Source organism: Pezoporus flaviventris, unplaced genomic scaffold (assembly GCF_033815535.1).
Source record: "Pezoporus flaviventris isolate CSIRO_AGI_PZ_B2104156 unplaced genomic scaffold, CSIRO_AGI_Pfla_v1 ptg000023l, whole genome shotgun sequence".
Taxonomy (NCBI): domain Eukaryota; kingdom Metazoa; phylum Chordata; class Aves; order Psittaciformes; family Psittacidae; genus Pezoporus; species Pezoporus flaviventris.
The window spans coordinates 13,606,707-13,629,389 of NW_026892571.1; the positions used below are offsets into that span (position 1 = coordinate 13,606,707).

The window sequence follows — 22,683 nt, forward strand, 5'->3', positions numbered from 1 at the left end:
GCATTTAAATAAAGCCAATGCCTCCCCCAGCAACCTCTAATATCCTCAAAAAATAGAAGATTTTATAAGCAGCAAGTGGCTGCTTTCCCATACAGGAATGACGAGGACACAGCATCAGGCATATTGACTTTTTTCCCACAGCTATTTTTGTTATTGACTGCAGCTCAGAAGGGAGTCACTCTAAGAAATACACCTGCGTGTGCCAGGGTCTGACCTGGGTACACCCTGGGAGAAAACACTTATTTACAGCCCTCCCAGCATTCACTTCATACACTGATAAAACCCCAGAAATGCCAGACAGTAATTATAATTCCTGCAGTACTTAGAGATTTTCTGCTTTTCTCTGCCAAGCTCAGATTGGAAAACTCCAGGCCTCACCACAATCACTGCTACCAAATCACAGCAGGGAAAGAAGAAAGAAAACATACACTTTTCCTTATTTGCAATATATCCAACATATCTGCCTTGAGTCTGCTGGGAACTTTGTGTTGGACTGCATCTAGTCTTCTGGTTATGGAAGGTCCTCGCTTGGGAAAAAGCAAGCCCAAAGAAACTGATTTTTGCTTTCTTTAATGTAGGCTCTGTCTAGGTTAAGGATGACTCATGGTTTGCTTGGACTCACTAAAGACCTGGTGGGTTTCCAGTCACAACCAGTTAAACACTGGTGTATATATAAATAGTGGGAGGGAAGCACCCCCAAACTGCCTGCTCTATGTGGAGATGCAGCTTGCAAGGCACATGGAGGGAGCAAGCCACTTGCCCATTAGCTTTTTATGTAACAAAGACCTAATCTTAGTGGGGTGATAGGCTTGGCTCAGACAAGCAGAGGATCCACAGCCTTTCACCTTCTTTTTCCTAAGGAAGTTTGCCTAGAAAAGAAAGGTTTTGCTTAATTTAGAGTTATCCATAATCTTTCTTCACTCCTTGAAAACCAAAAAGGAAATTTGAGGGCACACTGGCTGAGATGAATGGGAAAGCTTCACCCACCGCGAGGCCGCCTGGTGCTACACAAAAGTGAAATCAAGAGAAGCCAGCCGGGTTAGTATTTTAAATACAGCTCTGCGAATTTCTTCCCATTGGGAGATTAAATGCTTCCCTGTAGGCAGCAGAGGAGAAGGAGAGCTGCTTCAGTCCCTCCTCTTCCAAAGTGGCTTACTCATGTCAGCATTCATCCCCAGCACCGTGCTTGTCCCATGTCTGGCAAGCCTGCATGGTGCAAAGGGTGCAGCCAAGCTGGCTGGCCATATGGGCAGAACCCCAGCACCACATTTGAGGAAGAAGATGAAGATCAAGACAAGCAGGTGAATCATGTTCTTGTCCCTTGGGGAGCGGAGATGAATGAGCCTACGCTGCCGACACGAAGGACATCTTCCTGGTATCATAACAGCAATGGGAGAGCAGATGGTGAGCAACATGGTCTGTGGCCACTCAGCATGGCCCCTTGGCACTTCCACTTTGCCAGGCTGCTCTGTGGCACTCTGCCTGGGGAAAATGTTCCTGGGGATCCTGCGTGCAGAGGTAGTCTCTATTCACCCACTCAAAGCACCTATATGGCCTTTACACATATGCTCCTTGGTGCTTCCACAAGAGGATTAGTTCCTCCATCACTTCCCAGACGTCATACGTTGCTGTTCATGTGCCAACAGACACGGGAGAGCTCTGTACACACCACATGGCTGTTCCCACTTGTGAGAGATCTATGGACCCTCTCAAAAGGGGACCAGATTCATGAGGAAAAGCATGAACATAAGCAAGAAAATGTGGCCAACGTGGGTGAGACCAGAAAAGCAAAGACATGTTCTCTCTTATGGTCAAGTGCTCACTCATGTCTTTCTACTCATTTATCAACAGTCACAGAAAGCACATCGCCCCTTCCAAGCATCCAGCCCTTTCCAGCTAAAGGGATGCTGCTGAATCAGAGGGGGCTCCAAATATTCCCTGGGTGACTTTGATGGTGCTTCATCAATGCCAGCCCTTCCCGTTCTCCCCAGTCCAGTCTCACTGAAAAAAAGAAAGGACAAGAAATAGCCACCAGGTTGGGAGACCATCCCCAAAACCATCAAGATGTAACTTCTCCCTGAAGCCACCCTTCACAAACAGTCTTGCACACCAGAGAAAGAAAAGCTACTGACACCGCCGAGGTCTCAAAGGCACAGGTAGGTCATTTGAGGCTTGAAACCTAAGTCTCCGTTAAACTTGGGACGCATCTGAAAAGAGATTAGTCTTTCATTCTGTGCAGAAAAGCCTTCATGGGCTAATGCATCAGGTGCTGCTCTTTCAGGACCTCAGATTCTGTCCTTTTTCACGCTTGTGCCTTCACTAATATACAGCCCCACCGTTAGAGTGATGGGATGCAGGACCGGAGAGTGATGGGACACAGGACCAGAGGAGGCATTTCACTGCACACTTTAGCTGCTGTCTGTGGACAGGGCCAAACTGCAACAAATGTTGATTTAAAGAAAGCTAGAGGCTGCCTCTAATGCACTTCCCTCAAGCTTTCACCTCCCATTTATCGCTGTTCCTGATTCTACAACTTGCCTAAAACTCACTTTTTTTTTCTTCTCAATGTACTCTTGCAAGACCTATTTTTTTTTTACCAGTGATGTCTTAGTGTATCCCCATGAACACTTTTTTTTCCCTCTCACTTCTTGAGAAAAGAAATGCCACAAAGAAGCCATTAGAGCTCCTCAGTCACCTGATCCTGGCAGGAGACTCCTCCGACAAAACAGAAAACAAGTTGTGAGACCAATGCATGACCCCAAGGCAAGATCTGTCTCTGGGACAGATGAGGATCTGGGGAAGCAAATCAGGTCCCACACGGGTATCCCACAGCTCTGTGCAAAACCAAGCCAGAGAGGAGGAGCTGAGTGTCACAACGCAAGCTCTGCATCCTCCACAACAGCACAGCCAGGCTGGGAGCACCCAACGCTGTCCTTTCCCCTCATCCACCCAAACTGTAGCAGACAAATACCCAGAGATGGGGTTGACCCATGTGTAAGCAGGAGGAAAGTGGACTATGGGAGCCATCCTGCCCCTTAAGCCTGTTCTGCAGCAGACAGCAGCATTACAACAGAGAAGAGCAGAAACGCACACCTTCCATGGAAGAAAAAAACCCTTCAGCTATAATCCTGCTTTTGTCTTGTTCTGTCATTAAAAAAAATGGTTTGGATAAAATACAAACAAAAATCCATTAATCCTGTTTGTGCTATGCTGGAAACGGACCCACAGGGACACTTAGTATCACTTAGAATACACTGCATCACATTTAGGTAGTGATGGTAGTGGAGGAATCAGTAAACACTGAAATGCCTTTAAAGATCTGATTTTGGGTACTTACAAGCCTAAGCTAACAACCAGAGCCCCAAATATTTGGTAAACAAATACAGTGGTGAAACGCTGCTGTGGGAGCTTACTAAACACACGACATGAGGGAGATGCAACAGGTGAACTGCAGAAACCACGACAGCCATGACATGGTCATGACATCTTAAGTGTGGGGCTTGCAATGGTTACAGGCACAGACAGGAGCAGAACAGCCAAGAGGAAAATCCTGCTGCAGGAAAGGGAAGAACAAGCAAAAATCAGGGTGGAGCATAGTGTTGCTGGGCAAAATCTGCAGGAAAGGTAAAGAGAGCAGCAATAGGATCAGACTAAAAATCCCCCCAAATGCCTTTGAATCAAGTGAACCTTCTTTAGGAAGGGCTTGATCCACAATCCAGGAAATCGATAGTGCAGAACCAAGTACGTGTAGCTGTGGTTTAACTTCACACTGAAAAGATATCTAAAAAACAAACCAAAATTGAGACAAATGCTGGCTTTGCTTGGAGTAATTCATAAGTGCAAATTGAAGGAAGAAAGGTTAAATCACATCAGCCAGTAAACACGAAAACTGAGAAAAATATCTGCAGAGGGACACTGTGCCCCAACACCTGAGGGCATCCCACCCACACCAGCACATCTTGCCAATTCTCCTCCTGACTCTGATAGCAAATCCCTTTGAAACATGTTGGGAACTGGGGGTTTTAAGCAGCCAGGAGATACCATCAGCCAAAACCACCGGTGTGAGCTCATAGGTGCTGCAAGGAGCATAATTAATAGGGGCTTTCATCACCTCACTGCTCTGTGTAGCAAAGGAGGGCTGGATTTGGAGTGCCCACATCAGACCACCCAACATCTGCACAGGAGACTTCAGGGGACCCTCACCCGGTGCACTGAGCAAAACAACAGAGAAGTGCCCTTTAGCAGATCTGCTTTGACTGCAAGTGTCTATGCGCAGGGATGTGTTTGGGGCTGCAGCATGACCCCATGTTCCCTTTCCCACTGTGTAACCCCACACTTTGGGAGAGCAAATGGGCTGACATGGCAAAAGAAGAGGTGCTGTGTTGTGCTGGAACAGCTTGAAATCCAGGCCAGGCAGCAGCAGGTGCTGATTGTGAGAGAGACTTAACCTGCCTGGAGATGCACACATGGGTTTCAACAAGAGGCTGGAATAACCCCTTAACCCTCCCTTCACCAATATTTTGGGCACAGAGAAAAAAGCAATGTGCCCTCATGTCTCTTAAGGAATTTCTCAGAGGAGGGATGCTCTCAAACTTCTCAGAGAGAAGAGCGCATCTGCTGCACATCCCTCTCCCTGCCTGCCCGGGCAGTGGTACCCACGGTCTGCTCCAGCTGAAGCTGGGAAACAGAAATCTGAGTGAGGAAGTAGATTTCTTCCCAAAGATGGACTCATTACAGGGTTCCAGGTGCCAACTCCTAAAGCAAATTCTTTCAATCTCACACAGCTTCTTTAAGAAATGATAGATTGCACTGGCTCAGAGGAAACTGCTCCCTGATAATAAATGAGTTGTTAGCTGAGGTACCAGACTCCAAGATCCATTTGTGATCCAAAGGGCTTACAGCTGCTTCCCATTTTTGCAATGCCAAAACCACAGAACACGTGGACAGCAAGGGATGGGAAGGCAGCCTCCTGCGTCTGTTTGCTTGCTGCTCTCCAGTGGCTAAAGGGAGACTGTCAAGTGCAATTTCCTTTTGATGGAGCCCTTTATTTAATGTAAATTTTCTGTTGTTGAAAGTGAATAATTTGCTGTGTTTGGCTGCAGGCAAGGATAACCTGGTAAAACACTGCAAATCTCACCCCAGCATGCTACACTTCTCTAGCTATATACACAAACCATGCATAAGCGTCTGTAGTCCTACAGCAACACAACTCATTCCTCTGCCTGCAGGCTCCACAGACAGAGCTGAGACAAACACCTTCCCCAAAGGCAGCAGTACCAGAGGATGCTGCTCCATCCCAGTCATCTTGACCCCAATTCCCTCCAAGACACTGCTCCAGATTCCACTGCACAGCCCTGCCAGCCAAAGGGAATTATTTTCTTTTTCCCCTTTGTGATTTTAAAGTTCTGCTCGAGTTGCTCGCCTGGATTCACACTTTTACTTTCCTTCCTGAGATAGGCTTGGAACAGGAAACCTGAACATACATTGCTATCACACTCCCCTGAGATTACTGTCAAATGGCAATCAGACCTCAGGACCAGAACTGGGTGGGATTTGGAGCATCTCCAGGATTTTCAGGTGTGTTTCAATCCATAGTTTTTGACTGATTTGGCTCAGCTGTTAAAAGATGCTACTTTAGAATTTCCTTTTTTTTTTTCATGCCAAACAGTTTGTTGGTTTGGGCTTTTTTCCTTCTCATAAAAAGCCCACAAGATTTGTTCCAGCACCGTGCAGGGCTTAACTGTGCTCTTCCCATTACAGCTAGCAGGGAGTGCTCAGTTAAACCCCTAGGTGCTATTTTGAAGATGCTACCCTTAGCGTTTGAAGGCTTTCCTCCCCTGATGATCCCAACTCTATGGTCCCCTGGAGCCTGTTCTTAGGAAAAAAGCAGTATCAGCCAGGAGTGTATCAACAGAAAGAGGGGAAAAAGAGATTTGCTTAAAGAAAAGACAGCAAAAGCAAACCCAGGTATCACTGCTAGAGCTCTGCAAGCACTACTGCCATCAGTGAGCCCATGAAAAGTGAGAAACAGAACAGGCCAAGAGGATGAGAGCATGTCTCGGGACAACAGCAGACCCTCTTGCTTGAGGGACCATTGCAGCACTGTACCAAAATACAGAAGGTGAACCCAAGAAGAGTATTTCTATGCCATAAGCATGTTTTCTTCACTTCTTAGCAATACATCAGAATAGCATAATTGTAAACTGCCTCTTTGCAATGCAATGTCTGCTTTCTCAAAGCTTCACAGACTGAAGCAGGAAAGTATTTGGTACCACAGAAGTATCACCTTCAGCAGAGTATTGAGGAATTTAGCAGAAGGAGATGGTACAGCTGCAGACACTTTGGGGTAGGATTCATCTCACCTCCTGCTCAAGGTCTCACAGTAAGCTCTTTAAGCCAAGTTTGCCACCTTGACTTCCCTTATTGACAGGGAGATAAGCAGGCATCTCTGGAGGGCAATACCTCCTGTACTTAGATGGGTGTCTAATGGTTCAAAAGGATGGCTCGCTGGAGAGCTCACTGTTCATTACAGAGGTAACCTTGGTGAGTAGCTTAGATGAAGGCATCTAATCCTTATCCAGAAAAGTCAGAGGGGAAAAGTTCCCTTCTTCATGCTTTAAGGAATTAGGACCTGATGCTTAAGGATGCTTCTAAGGCATGTAAGCAGTGACATGGCACAAGCACCCTGGGTCAAGCTTGGGCTTGGCTCTTCCTCTCTTCCTCTGTCTCTCCACAAATACCTGGCAAAGCAACACTGATCTAAGCATGCAATTCTCTTGCTTTACCTGGCAATTCACAGAGGAAGGAAAAGTTCAGTTAGGGGACAGTGCATCCAGCATTTGTACTGAGGGCACATGTAAGGACTTCACTTGAGAGCAGGCTTTGATGGTCTAAAGCTTCTCAAACAAAGAAGAGAAATTTGGGAATGGTCTCTAACTGGCAGCTGCCATCTGAGATGCTATATGTTGGTTTTACACTCCAGTGTGACTGTTGAGCCTCACTAAAACAGTGATGATGCTTGAGTGATTTTCCTCTTTGATAGAGCAGGTCTATACCCCAAACTAGTGCTAGTTACTCCAGAACAAGAGGTGCTACAGGCTTTTTGGGAAGGGCTCGCCTCTGAAGGTGTGTGGTTGCTCTGAAAGCAGGGGTGGAAATGCAGGAGCTATCTCACCTCCTTCCTGGGGGCTGCATGGTGAACACACCCCTAACGACTAGCACATGAACACAGGCTTGTCTAGGAACAGAAAAAGCTGGTTTTAATCTGTGGGTGACCGTGCACAGGCGACCTCATGGGGCTCTGCGGGTTCAGGAGAGGTGCCTGCTCCCTCCACAGTCTCTGCTGAGTCTGGCACACAAGGCTGCTAAGGTGGTGGATATTATGATATAGATGACTCAATGTTAGAAGTCTGCCTGACTTATCCACACATTTCTCATGGGTTCCCAAACAAGTGATGACTCTCAACACCAGTCAGCTTAGGCTAACTCAGGTCCCAGTCTCCAGTGAGGCTCTTCTCTCCTCAAAGCTGACCCTTTTGCTGCCCCCACAACAAACACAGGGCCTCCCCTGTTACCATCCCCACATCTTGAAGCTGCACATGGGGGGGTTGTTAGCACAGTCATAATGAGCAGAGCAGAGAAGACCCCAGCCCCAGGACAGGCTGTAAGGCTGAATTAATTCTGATTAAATCTCTGCAATGCACTCGGCTCTGCCTTTACCCAGGACTAGGGACAGCTGCTGAGCCTGACTGTATTTCTGGGACAGTGAACTGGAAACAGCATTGCTGCATGGGCTGTGCCTCAGCTCGCTTCCTCAGCCTTGCCTGCAACAGCAACGGACCCTCAGCCCCTTCTACTCTATTACTTCCTTTGGTAGTTCATTAAAGACATTAATCCCCTTCTGCACAAAGACATTTCTTCTGAACTCCCTGCAGGTCAGGCCTCTTTCTCAGCCATGGCTTCAGTGGTTGCTTCAGCCTTTTGTAGACACAGTGCTGGCAGCCCAGACCTGCCCCCATTTCCCTGTTGATCTGGGTTCATGCTAGACACCCATCAGTCACCTCCATGGTGACCCTCCTCTGCCATGTGTGCTTCAACAAGAGTCTCCTTTCCAGCTAACCTTCACCCCACTGTGGTCTATATCCCAGCATTTGTTGTCTCCCTTTTCCCATCTCAGGACCAGCACACAGCCATGCACTCACGTGCATCATGCAATAAGCCATGTATAAAAGGTACGTGCACATCATGCACTAAGGATGCAAGACATGAGCTGCACAGGCTGGCTGAGGGGAAAGGAAGGCAGCATGTTGGGACTGTTGCAGCAGCAAGAGGGCTGCAGACTGTTAAACACGCTGGCAGTTTGCAATAACCACCCCATGCAGAGGATTCTCTGCTCTAAGCACCAAGGTTTGGCTCTGCGGGAGTTGCACTAAGGAAGAGGGGGGCCAGGAGCAAGCTGAGCTGCAGTGCTGGCCAGATGGATGACACCAGCAGGCTTCAGATTATACTTGGGCAGGAGGTGGCAGAGCCCTTAGAAAGCAAAATCTCCTCTGGCTTAGCTAAGGGCTCAAAAGAGAGACAAGGGAAAATTGCAGCTACATCATGTTCACAGCCCCTCTATCACCAGTGCCTGTCCCCTTTCCCATGCTGGGTCTCCAATTATTGCTCCTCACCCAGCATTTCTTCATCCTCTGTCCCTGTGTGCTCTCTGCTGGACTTCCCTGGGTTCTCTCCACAAGCTCCAATGCCTGCTGGTAATTTTTTGTGCTGTTCACCTATCAGAATAACACCACCATCCTGCTTCTCATGCATCAAACTGTATGGGATGTAGGTGCCATGTGGAAGGAAAGCTAACAAGGCTTGGGGCACTCAGAGGATATTGGCAGGCCAGCAGGGGAAAAAAACACAGCTGAATCAGTGTAGTTACTGATGTCTTTTGCTCATTGAAGCTTACCTCTAACAAAGATCAAAGCACAGCGTTTGGGAGGGTGGGGAGGCGAGAAATAGCCCTCCCTTTCCATGTGAGGTCCTTCCATACTGCAAACAGGTTATCTACAGCTGCTTCTGTATCTCCCCTGTGACTCTCCAGCCCGCAACCTTTCGTCTCACTCCCACTTCATCTCTATTAACCCAGTTACAGGACCTCGCTTATTAAATCAAAGAACAGACTCCTATAGCATAAAGATGCAGACACATATGCTGTATTCACATGAGAATCCTGACATCAGTTGTATGCTACATCTCAATCTTAGACATCAGTTGTTTTCTCCTGCATTCCTCCACTGTCAAAAACAAATACAATCCAAGAATGACAAGACCCTCTTGAAGAAGCCAAGATACGGCAATTTGTAGCTGTTACTCCCTTCTCCATTGCTTCAGCCTTTTGCAGACACAGTGCTGGCAGCCCAGACCTGCCCCCATTTCTACTACTTCCTCAAGGGATCAATCACTCCTGTGGTGTATAATCACTTCTCCTGAACTGCGACCCTGGATGAGGACTGACAAGGGTGTGGTTTAGAGACAACAGTGAAAATAATCAATATATGTTAATAACAAAACCCAACACTGCTGGAGGGTTTGTGGGCTTTTTTGTCCTTTTGGCTGGTGTGGTGTTCAGTGTTTTTAAGAATGCTCCAGAGGGAACAACCAGGTCTGGCTGTTAAAGGGCAGCGTGAGAAAAATCAACTAGAGACTCATTACTACGTAAGCTAATAAGCGATCGGTTCAGCAGGTGAGCAAGGAGCAGTTTCTGCTGGAGAGCACACTGTTATTATACTAATCATTTGGTATTATTTTGGGCTGGGTTTTTTTTTGCTGGGATGATGGCAGATTTCTAATGGCTCAGTTCTGTATCTTGCCCAGCACCTGCCTTCCTCAGGTATTCCCAGAGGGCACCCCATGTTCTACCAGACAGCACTTTTCACCGGGAAAAACATTACCCAGTTTCAATTCTGCACAACTAAATGCAGAGAAGTAAGAACCCATCTCTCTTTAAAGGAATGCCATTGAAATAAAAGCATCTTTGTCATCAGACTTGTGTTAATACCACACCCCGGAGAATTTGGATCTGCAGAATATTAAAGTCTCCCTGACTTATTACCTCTTTAAGGAGCATGCTGGTTTTGTGTTTGCTCTGAGCTCCACGTGTTACTGAAGATAACCAGGACTGTTTCTGTTCCTACTTTCAGAGAGCTATTGCCTTCGGGGCCCTAACCCTATTAAGGGAAAAGTAAACATATATATGTATATAAAATTCCCACTACAGTTTTGGGAAGGAGCAGTGAGCTTCCCCACACTGCCTTCCTTGCAGCCATATGAAGATTTCCACTCTCACCTTTTTAATACGCCAAAAAATAAAGCCCATGTATTTCCGGCTTAGTAGTACTCCTATCACATGAAAAAGCTTTACTTTTGGAGAAGGAAGGATAAGCTGTGAGTGAAAACTGTCACTGTCACACAATGGACACGCCTGGCCTCTGCTGCTCACTGTTTCTCAAATCCCTTCTCTGCCTGCTGCGGAGCCCAAATGTTGCTTCTTCACTCTCTTTTTTTTGCTTGAGACCAATGAGTATTCAGGATCCCTTCCAGATGAGCAGATAGATTTGCAGATGTGAAGTTCCTCATTCCTCCTCTGATTTTTCCTAATTGTGTCATATCAGTTTTTCTCTGCAGGCACCTCTCCCACAGCCCAGGATAAAAATTTAAATGCATTAAAATAGCCATGCAAAGAACAGGTGCCCGCATGTCTTTTGGACAGAAATGGACACAGAAGACCAGGGGAAACCCATTCCTGATGTGCTCTGCCAGCCTCTCGGCAGGGCTGGCCATGGCAAATGACAGTGGAGCCCTATCAGTGTTCCTGCTGATGATATTGGCCCATGTTCATTCAAGGCTCTCTGTGCCCAGAACTATGAAGGCAAACAGACAACCTGCCCTGTCCTGGCAGCCGTAGCTGAGGAAATGGCTCAGCACTCATGTTTGAAATGCTTTTTCTTCTTGGGGAAACCATATGAGACAAGCTCCCACCTTCTCCAGTGGCGGCTGTGAGTGCCAGGGACTCTAAGTCCCTGCAGAGACCTTGGACTCAGGAGGTTGGTGTCACTCCCAGGATCTGCTCCCCCCTGCTTGGCAGGATTTCACCCTTCAGCACCCTCCTTAGGGCTGGACCTGACTCTGTGGGATCTCACTAAACAAACACGCACTTACTAGAAAGCTACAGCCCATCCCTGCCAGAAATTGAGCATCCTTAACCTCAATTTGATCTAACGTGAATTGATGCTCTGTGATTCATCTGCCTGCAACACATCTTTTCCTAGTACAAAAATCTAAGGAGATGTATTTCCTTGTAATACCTATGTTATATTAACCAGGCTGCATCTGATCATTAAATCCATGTTTCTGCTGGCTTAACTGACATTAAATAGGCATAGCTAGCATCCTGAGCTCTGCAGGGATAAAAAAAATTCCCAAAGCACTTACACAAGATTTCTGACACTGCTAAAATAAAAAGAAGTCTACCAACACCACAACAATTACGCACTATTACAGGGCTTATTTAGACTGTGGAAGTTTAATTATAAAAATTGCATTTTAATTGATTGCTGCTGGAATAATTGCTGCAACACCTTTCTAAGAAATGGCGACCACTGCATGTTTGTCAACAAAGAAGCTTCCTTTAAATTCAACATGCAATAATGGTTTAATTAAGCCAAATTTAGACCCTCATTTGAGAACGTTCAGACATTTGCCTATTCCTTCCTGTCTCTGAGAGGTAATTTAAGGGATAAAAAGCAATCTCCAGAAATACTCTATCTATATACATAAGTATCCAAGAAAAAGAAGAAAAAGAAATACTTAATTTCATAGCTGATCTCAATCTAAGCTTGCTGCTATTGATAAGAACATAAGCACAGAATGAGTGATTGCTACAAATCCCTCTCTAATTGGTGCTGTGAGGACTTCATAAAATATGAGCAGACTCCAAACTACGTGTTCATTTTCTAATATGCAGAACAGATTCAACTGTTGATATTCTAGCAGCACCCACAGCCTGTACTCATTCTCAGGACCCCACAGTAACTGTAGCTGTGCATACGTGGGAGGAGAAGGATAAATAATTCATTGGTTTTCAGCCTCTTTACAAGTTTTCTTGCAGCTGCAAAATCCTGCTGCTGTCCTGCACAGACCTCTGTGTTTCAGGTATTCAGCTCCTCAAGGTCCCTTCTCAGTAGTCCAGCACCTAAGCACGCAAAAGCTGATGGCTGCATCAGCAAAGCTGCAGGGCGCAGTTCTGAACAGAGGGTTATATTTGGTTACTGGTCATCCCTGCAAAGGAGACTGAGTTTTGCAGGGACAGATTTACCAAGCTGATGATTCACCTCTTGCTCAACAAGGCACGTCCCCCAGGTCACCGACAGAGAAGGCTGACGCTGAGCCATCGTCTTCCCTGGGCAACGAGAACAACCACCACCGTCTGCCTGACGCTGATGGGGCTCACCTGGGGACTCCAACAGAGGCCAAAAGCAGGAGTCTCTGCACCACAAATTAAATAAAGCTATGGAGCTGTGGCTGAAACAACTCCTACTCCCCAAGGAGCTAGGCTATGCATAGGATGGGGATGTGTGTTACATGGGCATGAATGGAGGCTGAGATAAGAAGCAAGAGAGAAACTATTCTCAGCAATGTTTTTTTCAAGTAAGCAGCATCTCATCCCTTTTCTGCCAATAGGACACGGTGCTTGTGCCCAGGGTGAACTTTCCAGGGACAGGAATCGGCAGCTCTCTCGCCTAACCTTCAGACCTCCTGTGACCTTGCATCAGGCACAGAGGCATGCCTCAGCTCTGACCTGCAGCATCAACTCCGGCGTGTCAGGTCTGCCCTGCTCTGCACGCAGTAAGTCACAGCAAAACCCAGCAAGGTAGAGTTTGATAGTGACTATTTAGAGACTGTAAAGCTCTTTTCCAATCATGGCTGAAGGCAGAACCTGTGAACATGTCTTCAAAGCTGATCAGAAAGGTTTTGTTCTGCTACGTCACTAAGCAAACCTTCCAGCTACACCACACTGTCATTTTACCCTTTGCAGTCACCTGGCACTGCTATACACTTAGGCTGAAGGATTCCGAATTCACCTTCCCCCTGAACAATTGCCTGCCTTCAAAGAAATGGCACAAAAATATTAGGTCTCCCAACCTTCAGTTAGGAACCCTCAAAGCAGTGGGTGTGAGTATTTTCATCTGGGTCAACCACAGCACACACCCAGCTGTGAACACAGAGCCTGTTCATTGCCATCTATTCTCTGCGATGGAATGAATTCAGGAAGATATTTCAGGTGTGGAAATGTGCTCATGTTTCAGCAACACAACAACATTAGCATTGACCACACACGTGAAATATGAGGTAACCACACGCTGTAGCTACTATCTATTTTTTATTTCTGTATGATTATGGTTTCCTTAAAATCATCATTTACTGACATGTTATGCACAGGGGCCACAGGACCTGTAGATTGACGCTGCCCCACATAGAGGTATTCACAACCACTATATAACAGTAGAAGGTACACAACTTGAAGCAATAGAAATGTAAAAGTTACTGCTGGGATGTCACAGCAACAGCCCGGAAACAACAGCAGCCTCCTGATAGTTTATAGATTTATCACTTTCATGGGTATTATTGTTACCAATTGACGATCATCACTAGTACATCATTAACGGCTCCTTATCACTGTCACTGGTGCACAAATAGGGGCATCTCATACTGCAAATTCACCCACTGTCATACCAGAGACTGCTCATCCTAACTGGCAAGCAGATATGTGTCAGGCAGAGGTAGACAGTGTCACAGTTGATGCTGAGAAATGTTTTGCATATGATCTCCTTAGGCAGGGTACTGTCATTTTGCTGCAGTTCATCCTGCCGCTTCATCATCGCCTCGCAAGCTGCCCAACAAGGTTTTTTGCTTCTGCCATCACCACTGATTTTTAATATACTTCCTGGATTTCTAATGATGCTGTTTCAGGCGCTGCCATAAGGATGACATTTAGCACATGAGGATGGATGCTAGCTATGGGGCTGGGATGCATTAGTCTTCCTCACATGTTCTTTTAGAGACCCTAACCATCAGAGAAACAGGTAATGCCAGTGACAAGAAAATGCTGTGTTCTCCATCTCCATGGGAACAAAACCTGGTACTTTTAACTGGTAGCATGGCCAGTCTTTTCTCAGAAGATAAGGACCACTGCATGGGCAGGGTTTTATTCTCTGTAAATAAACAGATCTTTCTGCTGATATCTAGTCTTGGCAACTGGAATTTGCTGGAAGATGAGGAAGGAGCTAATTCCTGACAAAAGTTTCATTCCAGCCTATAATACTAAAATCAGGTCTCCTAATGGCCTGGGTTTTTTGGGTTGGGTTTTTATCCCCTCTAAGATATATGGAACAACACCTCCTTTAGTGCTTACAAAACAAATGCTGCCTTCCATAGTCTGGCAGGACTTAGGAAGTTTTTAATTATAAGAAAAGAAAAATGAGGACAAGCAAAGTTGGGCTGTGCAGAGTGCTCTGCTGGTCTGATCTAGGACAATGTGCCCTACATAGAACTCAAATATAACATCCTTTGGGAGGCTGTCTTGCTTCCATTCAGCTTTTGTGGGACCACTGCCGCCCCCATGGTACTAATGACAGATTTCTGAAGCATAACTAGTATCATGGTCTTGCTATCAATGTTAGTGCTGTAAACAAAGGCATTAGTGGCAGGCGTGGAGAGGGAGGGAAAACTATGCACAGATGGAGAATTTATTCTAGTGATATTCTTGCAGTTTCTGCTTTCTTCCTGCTATCAGCACTGAAATAGTTCATCCTCAGCCACAGTCAGCAACTCTACCCCAGGAGGGTGACGCTTTCCCTTGATAGATACAAGGTCTGCCTTTTTAGTTCTATTTGTCTAGTTTTCCTGCCAAGGAAGTGCCATTGGATTGAGCTGAAATAGTTGCTCTACCTTGATGGAAACCTTGTAGCTGGCAAATAAGAGGGATATTAAGGAAAATAGAAAATCTTTAGATGTGTCATTAGGCACTCCAATGAAAGAGTGCCCAAACTTATTTCTCTCTTTTATGTCATACTGGCCAGGAAATTCTCTGCAATCTTGTATCTGCAAACCCTCCAACAGAAAAGAAATCACAACTTCTTTTTTTTCCTTTGAAGAGCCTTATTAATTCTCCTCCTGTACATCCCTGCTTCTGTTTGCAGGAAAGCATTTTTCCCTTCTGCGTATTTCTTAGTGGAGAGAACAGTTTGTGTCCACCTCTACCCCACACTCCACATGACTAAACTGCAGAGAGGATGTTTTGATGAATCAAAAGGATACAACAGACGTGAGCCAACAACAAATCCAACAGGCTTTACAACGAGAAGGGTTCCTCCAGTCTCTCCTGGATGCCCTCATACACACACCCAGGCTCAGAGAGTGAAACCAGTGTCTGACACCAGGTCAAACCGAGAAACTCCCTGTGCATCGCGTTCTGGAGGTGCGAGCCCCTCGTGCATAGCACCAAACAGTTCACTCCAAGGGAAGCAAACACTGCACCAGCCCCTAACGCAACCACAGGGCTGTGTTACAGGTTCTGTTTTCCTCTGGTTCCCTCCTGGTCTTATTTATTGCTGCTAATCAAGGCAGTTTTTAGTTTTCCTGGCTATACTGTGTAACATGAACAGCACAGCTAATGTGCTGTGCTTTAGCAAGGTGCAGATACACCTTAGAATTGACTCTGTGGTGCAAATTCAGTCTCTAATACTTGTTTTCAGAGCAAATGATTTTGTTGATTTGTGAAACTAAAACTTTCTTACCTCTCTCTCATTATTAGGCATGCCCTCACTGTGGATTCAGAATCCACTTGCACCAAGCTGCTGTTTTCTGCTAGGTCTTTCTTAAGTTACAAGGACAGATGGCTAAACTGGGGCTGAGGAAGAAGTTTACACAAAACAGAGACTTCTGCACACCCTGTGGGTGGAAAGGCATGTCTTTGTTGTACATCACAGCTATAGAAAATATGGAAATGAAACCTCAACATAATGAGCTGGGCAGAGATTAGAAAAACAAGAGGAAATTAATTGTTGGGGGGGTTTATACCACTTTGGAAGCAATGAAAGAGAAAATGCAAGAGCTGCTGAATAATGGCAACGCTACCTCACCCCTTGGTCTTAGCACACAACAAAGCAATTCAGGAATCCTTTGCCCTTGTGTTTGGGGTTTTATTGCATGGACCCTAAAGGAGTGTTGCACGTCTTGAGCAAGATGCTCCATATTTTAGACACAAAAATAAAGTCAGGAGTAAGGAAGCCAAACTAAGAGGAAGCACAGCAAATGCCAGTACTTACAGGTGTACGTCATTTCAAAGCTGTCACTGATGTTCACAATGTCAATCTGGGGAAGGAGTTTAGGGGGTTCCGTGAGCTGAGACAACGCAAACCTAAAAGCCGCATGTTCCTGGGACTGCTGATTAGGAAATAACCCCCCTGGGAAGACAAACAGAACAAGACAAAATGTCTTAAACACACCCATATCAGCAACCTCTTCACTCCAAAACATCCCTGTGAGCAGAGGCTACAGCTGCCCAGCACAGGGATTGCCTCTATGCTTGAAATCCTCCAGCACACAAGACCCAAGGGTTTGTTCTTGCTGTGGACAGGTTGGGAGCAGAAAACCTTTCCAGCAACATTATGCAATGCCTGATCACATTTAGGATCCCTGGGCCCGGCAGCCTGCAGGGTCGGGATGAACTGCAGGGTCTGGCTCAACCTCTTCACCCCCATAACTTTAGAAGAATAGAAATGGCAGCGCTCTCAGTGTTACCTTTCTAAAGGGGGAATGAGTCTTTCTTCCTCCTCCCGTCACTTGTAATTAGGCTCAGTTTAAACCCTACTGACTAAAAGGAGGGGTTTGCTCCAGAAGGGTGCAGGGGTTTCCCCACACTGTGGGACACGGGGATATGGGGCAGACTGGCAGAGACTGGCCCAACAGGCACAGCGCTGGGTGGATGCGGTCAAGCTGACAGCGCAACGTGGGACCCATGGCCATACAACTGCTGCTACTGCAAGTGTGCTGCATGGAAAAACCCTGCACTTAACAGGAGACAGTGGTCAAATTCAAAGAGGACAGGAAACCAAAAGCTTGACTGTCAAAGCAGAAGTACAGGCAAGCCCAGAATCACAGGATGCATTATAGGATAGGAACTGGGACCAGGCAGGAGGCAGGCTCAGACCCTTTGTCCCCCCATGGACCTGGAACAAGTTGCTGCGATAACCCGGCCCTAGGAAAAGTTTCCCGCTGCTCCCCCAGCAAGAACTTGGTTTGCGGCAGATCCCTTCACAGCCCCCAGAAAGATGCTATTAAATCCAGGCTGTCTTGTCATCTACATGCATTTAAAGGGAGCACTATTATTGGCATTTTACAAGTAGGGAAACAAAGCACTTAGCAACAAGGTAGAATGGAAAAAAAAAGCAAGCAGCAGAAAGCGTTAAAGCCCACCCTCCAGGGCTTGGGATAGAAACAAATGTGCAAGGACCTGCTATCAACGGCACTTTGCAGGTCTTTAGTTCAGAGGGCATCTCCTTGTGTGGAAAGGGCTATTTATGCATGAATATACTCTCGCCTCCCCCATTCCTCCCCCTTCCCAGCCTAATCATGGGTGCCAGAGGAGTAAGATGCACGTAGCCGAGTTAAGCTATTAAAAAACACATTTGTTGAGAGGGAAGAAAATCCGGGATGTTGCACAAATTTGGAGTAAAGGGGAGGCAGGAAGGGAGGGAGGCAAGGATGCAGCATCAACAGCAATAAAAGCACCGATTGTGCAGCTCGACTCGGGCAGGAGTTGAACTTGGTGGATTAGCAATTGATTGGCATCGTAAAAAGAAGGGAGGCGGGAAAGAAAACCGGCATGCGAGGGAAGAGAATTTGGGGCTAGGTTGCAAACCGTCATCAATAAAGATCAATGGGAGAGTAATAATAAACCTGAGGAAGGAGGGAGAAGAGCACAGAAGTTACAGCAAGGGAGAAAGGAATCAAACAGGCACTGCTGGTGCGCAGGGCAAGCAAGTAGCATGAAATAAAGAGACTTCAATGCAAAAATCTTCCCCCAATAGCTCTGCCCTTATTCTTTAGCAACAACAACAGAGAGAGCCTGTTTGTTACCTCTCGTCCCAGTTACCTACAGATGAGAGCATCCTCACCAAAATGTATAATGCAACCGCTGATTTTGCAAATGCAGCAACGCACAATGGCAGCACAGGCATTTCTTAGAGCAAGAAACAGCTAATTTTCCCGGGCTTCCTCCATTTCAGAGGCACTTTTCTCCGTCGGTGTTGGTGTGTATGCAGGCATTTATTCCTAATCTTCCCATCCCCCCAAGCCAAATTAATACATCTCTGCTCTTGCAAAGCTGGTACCAACGCACAAATCCAGCCCTGATTGTTCACCCTTCGCGCTCTCACACACACATACACAGAGAGACAATTTTGCCTTTACAAGCAAAGGAACGGGTCAGTCCCGTCCCCCCCCCGTCCCCCCGTCCCCCCCCCCAACCGCCCTCTCTCCACTGGCCGGGGAACATCTCTCCCCCGCGCCCTGCACTCACCTATCTGGATATTGTTGGGGAAATTGGCCCCTAACACCGCCCCTAGGAAACTGGTGCAGAAGAAGGCAAAAATGTGCTGCATATTCCCTTTTGCATTGGCGAAAAAGAAGCCCAGTTCCAAGCATAGATTTGATTTTCCCCCCGCTCCGCTCTCTTTAGCCGCCTCTCCCGCCTCCCCTCCGCGGCGCCTTCAGGGCTGCGCTTCTCCCCCGCCCGGAATCCAGCGCTGAGGCTGCTGCTTGACACCGCCTGGCAGCAGGATCAACTGAGCCCCGGGAGGAAGAAAGAGAGCCCGCTCCTCATCCACAGCCCTCCCCCGCCACACACAACACACGCGCACGCACACGCCAGGCGCTTCCACCCAGCTCATTCCCCTACTCCCAGTGGGAGCTACAGCTGGGTACCGCATCCCCCCCTCCCTCCTCACCCCGGCTATTCCCCCCGGGCTCTAAGGGCAATTCCCACCTACCCCTCAATTCCCGGCTTTCCCCCTCAACTTCTCTTGGCACGAGCTAGAAGCAACCTGCGTATCAGTAGGTGGCAAACTCCTCTAGAGAAAGGGCTTAAACTCCTCTGCCTCTGATCCATCGTTTCCCAACCTGGGCTCTCGCTCCTGGGTCCAGGAGTTGAACAGATCAGACTCTACAGCCTGGCTCATTAGGATAACAAAGAAGGTCATAGAATCATCATAAAATGGTTTAGGTTGGAAGGGACCTTAAAGATCTAGTTCCAGCACCCCTGTCACAGGCAGGGACACCTTCCACCAGACCAGGTTGCTCCAAACCCCGCTCAAATTGGCTTTAAACACTTCCAGGGATGGGGCAGCCGCAGCTTCTCTGGGCAATCTGTGGCAGTGCCTCATCACCCTCATAGTAAATAATTACTTCCAAATTGCTTCCTAAGCATCTAATCTATATCTGCCCTCTTTTAGTTTGAAGCCATTTACCGCTTGTCCTGTCACTGCATGCCCTTGTAAAAAGGCATGTAGTGTGCTGCAAACATGCTTTGGAAGGAAGGGTTTCAGAGCAACAGACAAGATCCTGAAGGATGAAAAAGGGACCATCACCTTTCTCATTAATTTTTCCCTACCCATCATTAAAGTATGAGGCTTTTCACCCCTGTGCTTGATGTGGAGGAATCTGTGCTCACCAGCACCATCAGATATGACAGGCTTCTGAAATCAGGAGGATGTTTTAGCCTGGATCATTATAGGAGCTGTTTTGTGGCTCTAGAGGTTGAAGCTTATTTGATCATAAGCACCTTTGCTCAAAAACAAAAGGAGAGAAAAATCAATAAAAGTAACAACAATAAAAACCATCTCCCAGACACAACTTAGGATTTAGAAATGTTTGAGGAAGAACTGCTGTGATCACAGAGACATAGAGAAAATTCACCCATTCCCCTCTGAAACAGATAAAGTTCCAAACAAAACCTGGGGCCTCTTGTGCCAGAACCTGGATATCCATGTCCAAGCACAGAGATTCTGCCCTTAGTGTTTGCAGCCTTGATGCACACAAGGGGTAAATAGCAGAGAAGAAACAGAAAAAAGGATGTTCGGGGCAGAGTTAGAAATAGGACTCACGCTCCATGTCCTGGTTTGGTCTAGGGTGCCTTGCTCTGGTCCCTACTCCCCACCTCCAAAAGCATGTGGTTAAATTGGAAAAGCATCAGAGAGCTGTTCAAAGGTCAGGAATTCTGCTCACATAAGAACAGCTGGACAGACAAGAACTCTGCAGAGTGGGATAACTGAAATGGGATGTGAGCAAAAGCTGCAGTAGCACAGATGGAGATACTCTCTGTTGGCCACAGGGCCAAGGTGTGACGTAAATTTATGATGCAGGATAATACTACTCTTTATACCTTTTTATGAACAGAATAGTCTTGAAAACAGAGGTAGCAGCATCTTTTTGTTGTCTTCCTCTGGAAGAGATTTAACTACAGATTTCTTTCCCCATACAGCCATTCCTGCAAGCTGTGACAGAGGCCCTGGGTAGAGCAGCACCATATGCAGTCATGCACTATCACCACAGCCAAACGTGACAATGGAAAATCATCTCTCATGTGGCCTTTATTTTATCTCTGTAAATAAGAGTCCGGGATCTTTAACAACTTCTTAGACACTTTTATGAATTTCACTGTGACTTCTAGGATGACAAAATGCTTAAACACTCACATAAATGCCATAGTAGGTAAAGGGTCTCAGCACTGTACTCTAATACCTTGCATCAGAGAGGAGCTGCACTGATGCCTCCAGCTTTGTGACCTCTTATGCCATGCTTTAAACCCAGCTGGCAACTAAGTACCATGCAGCCACTTGCTCACTTGCCCGCCATGGGATGGGGAGGAGAATAGGAAAAAGCTAAAACCTGTGGGCAGAGATAAGAACAGTTTAATAATTGAAATAAAGTAAAATATAATAAAAATAATTATAATAGGAGGGGAATAAACCCCAAGAAACACAAGTGATGCACAATATATTTCTCACCACCTGCTGTCTGATACCCAGCTTGTCCCTAAGCAGTGGTTGATGGCTCCCAGCCAACTCCCCCCAGTTTATATACTGAGCATGATGTTATCTCTTCCTTATGGTAAACAACAAAACATCATTTTTCCCCCACCCACCCTTGTCCAAGGCAATGGCTCCCACTGCCAGAGACTATAGGTTCAGTAGAGCAATTGTTTGAGCACTCAAGAGTCAGTTACAGGCAGCCAGAGGATGCTCCTACCCTGTCTCGCTGCCTGGTCAACTGCCATCCCAAAGTCATATTCAAGCACAGCAAATTTACATCTGCTGTTGATAGATAGTACCTTCATCAGACTTCTATTTCTCTCCTTGTATAATTTAAGCAATACTGATCTGAGGCTAAAATAACCTGCTGAGAAGTTTTATGGGCTTTTGCTTTCCATTCAGAATTTAATAGAAACAGCTGCATTTGTAATCTGAAGAAAGGCACTGAAGGATAACCAGCGCGACAGAAAGATGCTAGCACGTTTTCAAAACTCCCAAACAGCCTATCTGATAACAATAATAGTAGCCATAACAATAAAATATTGTAAAAGCTCACAGAAAGCTTTCACAGTCGCATTAATTAATAATGCTGCGTTTGTCTATAAAACTCTCAAAGTGCAGGTGGCTTAACAAGGAGAACCTCACCACAGTGTAACAAGATAAGTAGTAATACGATCATTATTTTAAGAAGGTATTCATTTCCTTTTTCCCTACAGATAACAGCATTTTATTCAGAGTTTATTAGCACAAGGATGTTCAGAATTAACTGTGGCTGTTCTGAAGACTCTTTAAATCATCATCAAAGCAATATAGCTTCTGAAATTTTGGTTAGACACCAGACAAAGTCTCGGGAAATAGATGAAACTCTTCGATGACGCAGGAGTGGCCACAACAGATCAATCCACCAGTCTTCTGAAAGAGCTGCCCTATTGAATTATGTAGATTCCTGAAAACAATGGAAGGAGCTTATCCCTCCCCTCAGTTTTCAGAAAACAAAGAAAACCATTCAGTACAGCATGTAAGTATATGGCACAGTGCCATCTTAATCAGGGGCAACTAAAATGATCAGGGAGTGGAGTTTTGAAGACCTGTATTTTGTCTCAAAAGGGTTTCAGCACACAGGTAGAGTAGGCAGGCAAATGATGGCTAACAGATAACATCCAACAAGGTCTTGTGGGATCAATCCATGCAACTGAGTGTAATGAATTAGGTAAATGCAGGTCTAAAAAAATAAAAGTCTGTTTAATTTAAGTACTACTATAAAGGGATTTTGAAAGGGTGTAGCTGGTTCACTTAAGATCTTTGCCAGACATGAGAGTAAGAAAATGAACACATCAGAGCTACTGTTCCTGTTGTGCTCTGCCTGCAGCTGACCTTGCTGCACTGGGCGAGAATCTCTGTTCTCACCCATTTCTGCTTCAAGGTTTTGCACACCAGAGATTTTTGTCTCTGAGGAGGCTGTCTGCCACCTTCCTCTTTGCTCTGCTTTGCATGACATGAAGTTGTCCACAGGAGCAGAATGGTCTGCCTTCACTATCAGCGCTTT

At 46.2% G+C, this 22,683-nt stretch overlaps 1 protein-coding gene across 3 annotated transcripts in view; it reads right to left on the reverse strand.

The window, feature by feature from the left end:
- GRIA1 (glutamate ionotropic receptor AMPA type subunit 1) overlaps positions 1-18,932 on the reverse strand; it is a 124,772-nt gene extending 105,840 nt beyond the window's left edge. For 2 of the 3 annotated variants that reach the window (XM_061456848.1, XM_061456849.1), the window contains exons 1-2: positions 18,629-18,929; positions 16,374-16,511 (exon numbers count right to left, since the gene is read on the reverse strand). In XM_061456848.1, the coding sequence (XP_061312832.1) occupies positions 16,374-16,511; positions 18,629-18,710 (220 nt within the window). In that variant the 5' untranslated portion in view covers positions 18,711-18,929. Of the gene's footprint in view, positions 1-16,373; positions 16,512-18,628 lie in introns of all 3 variants that reach the window. The other variant, XR_009743995.1, reaches the window with a different exon arrangement.
- Between the last annotated feature and the right edge of the window lie 3,751 nt (positions 18,933-22,683).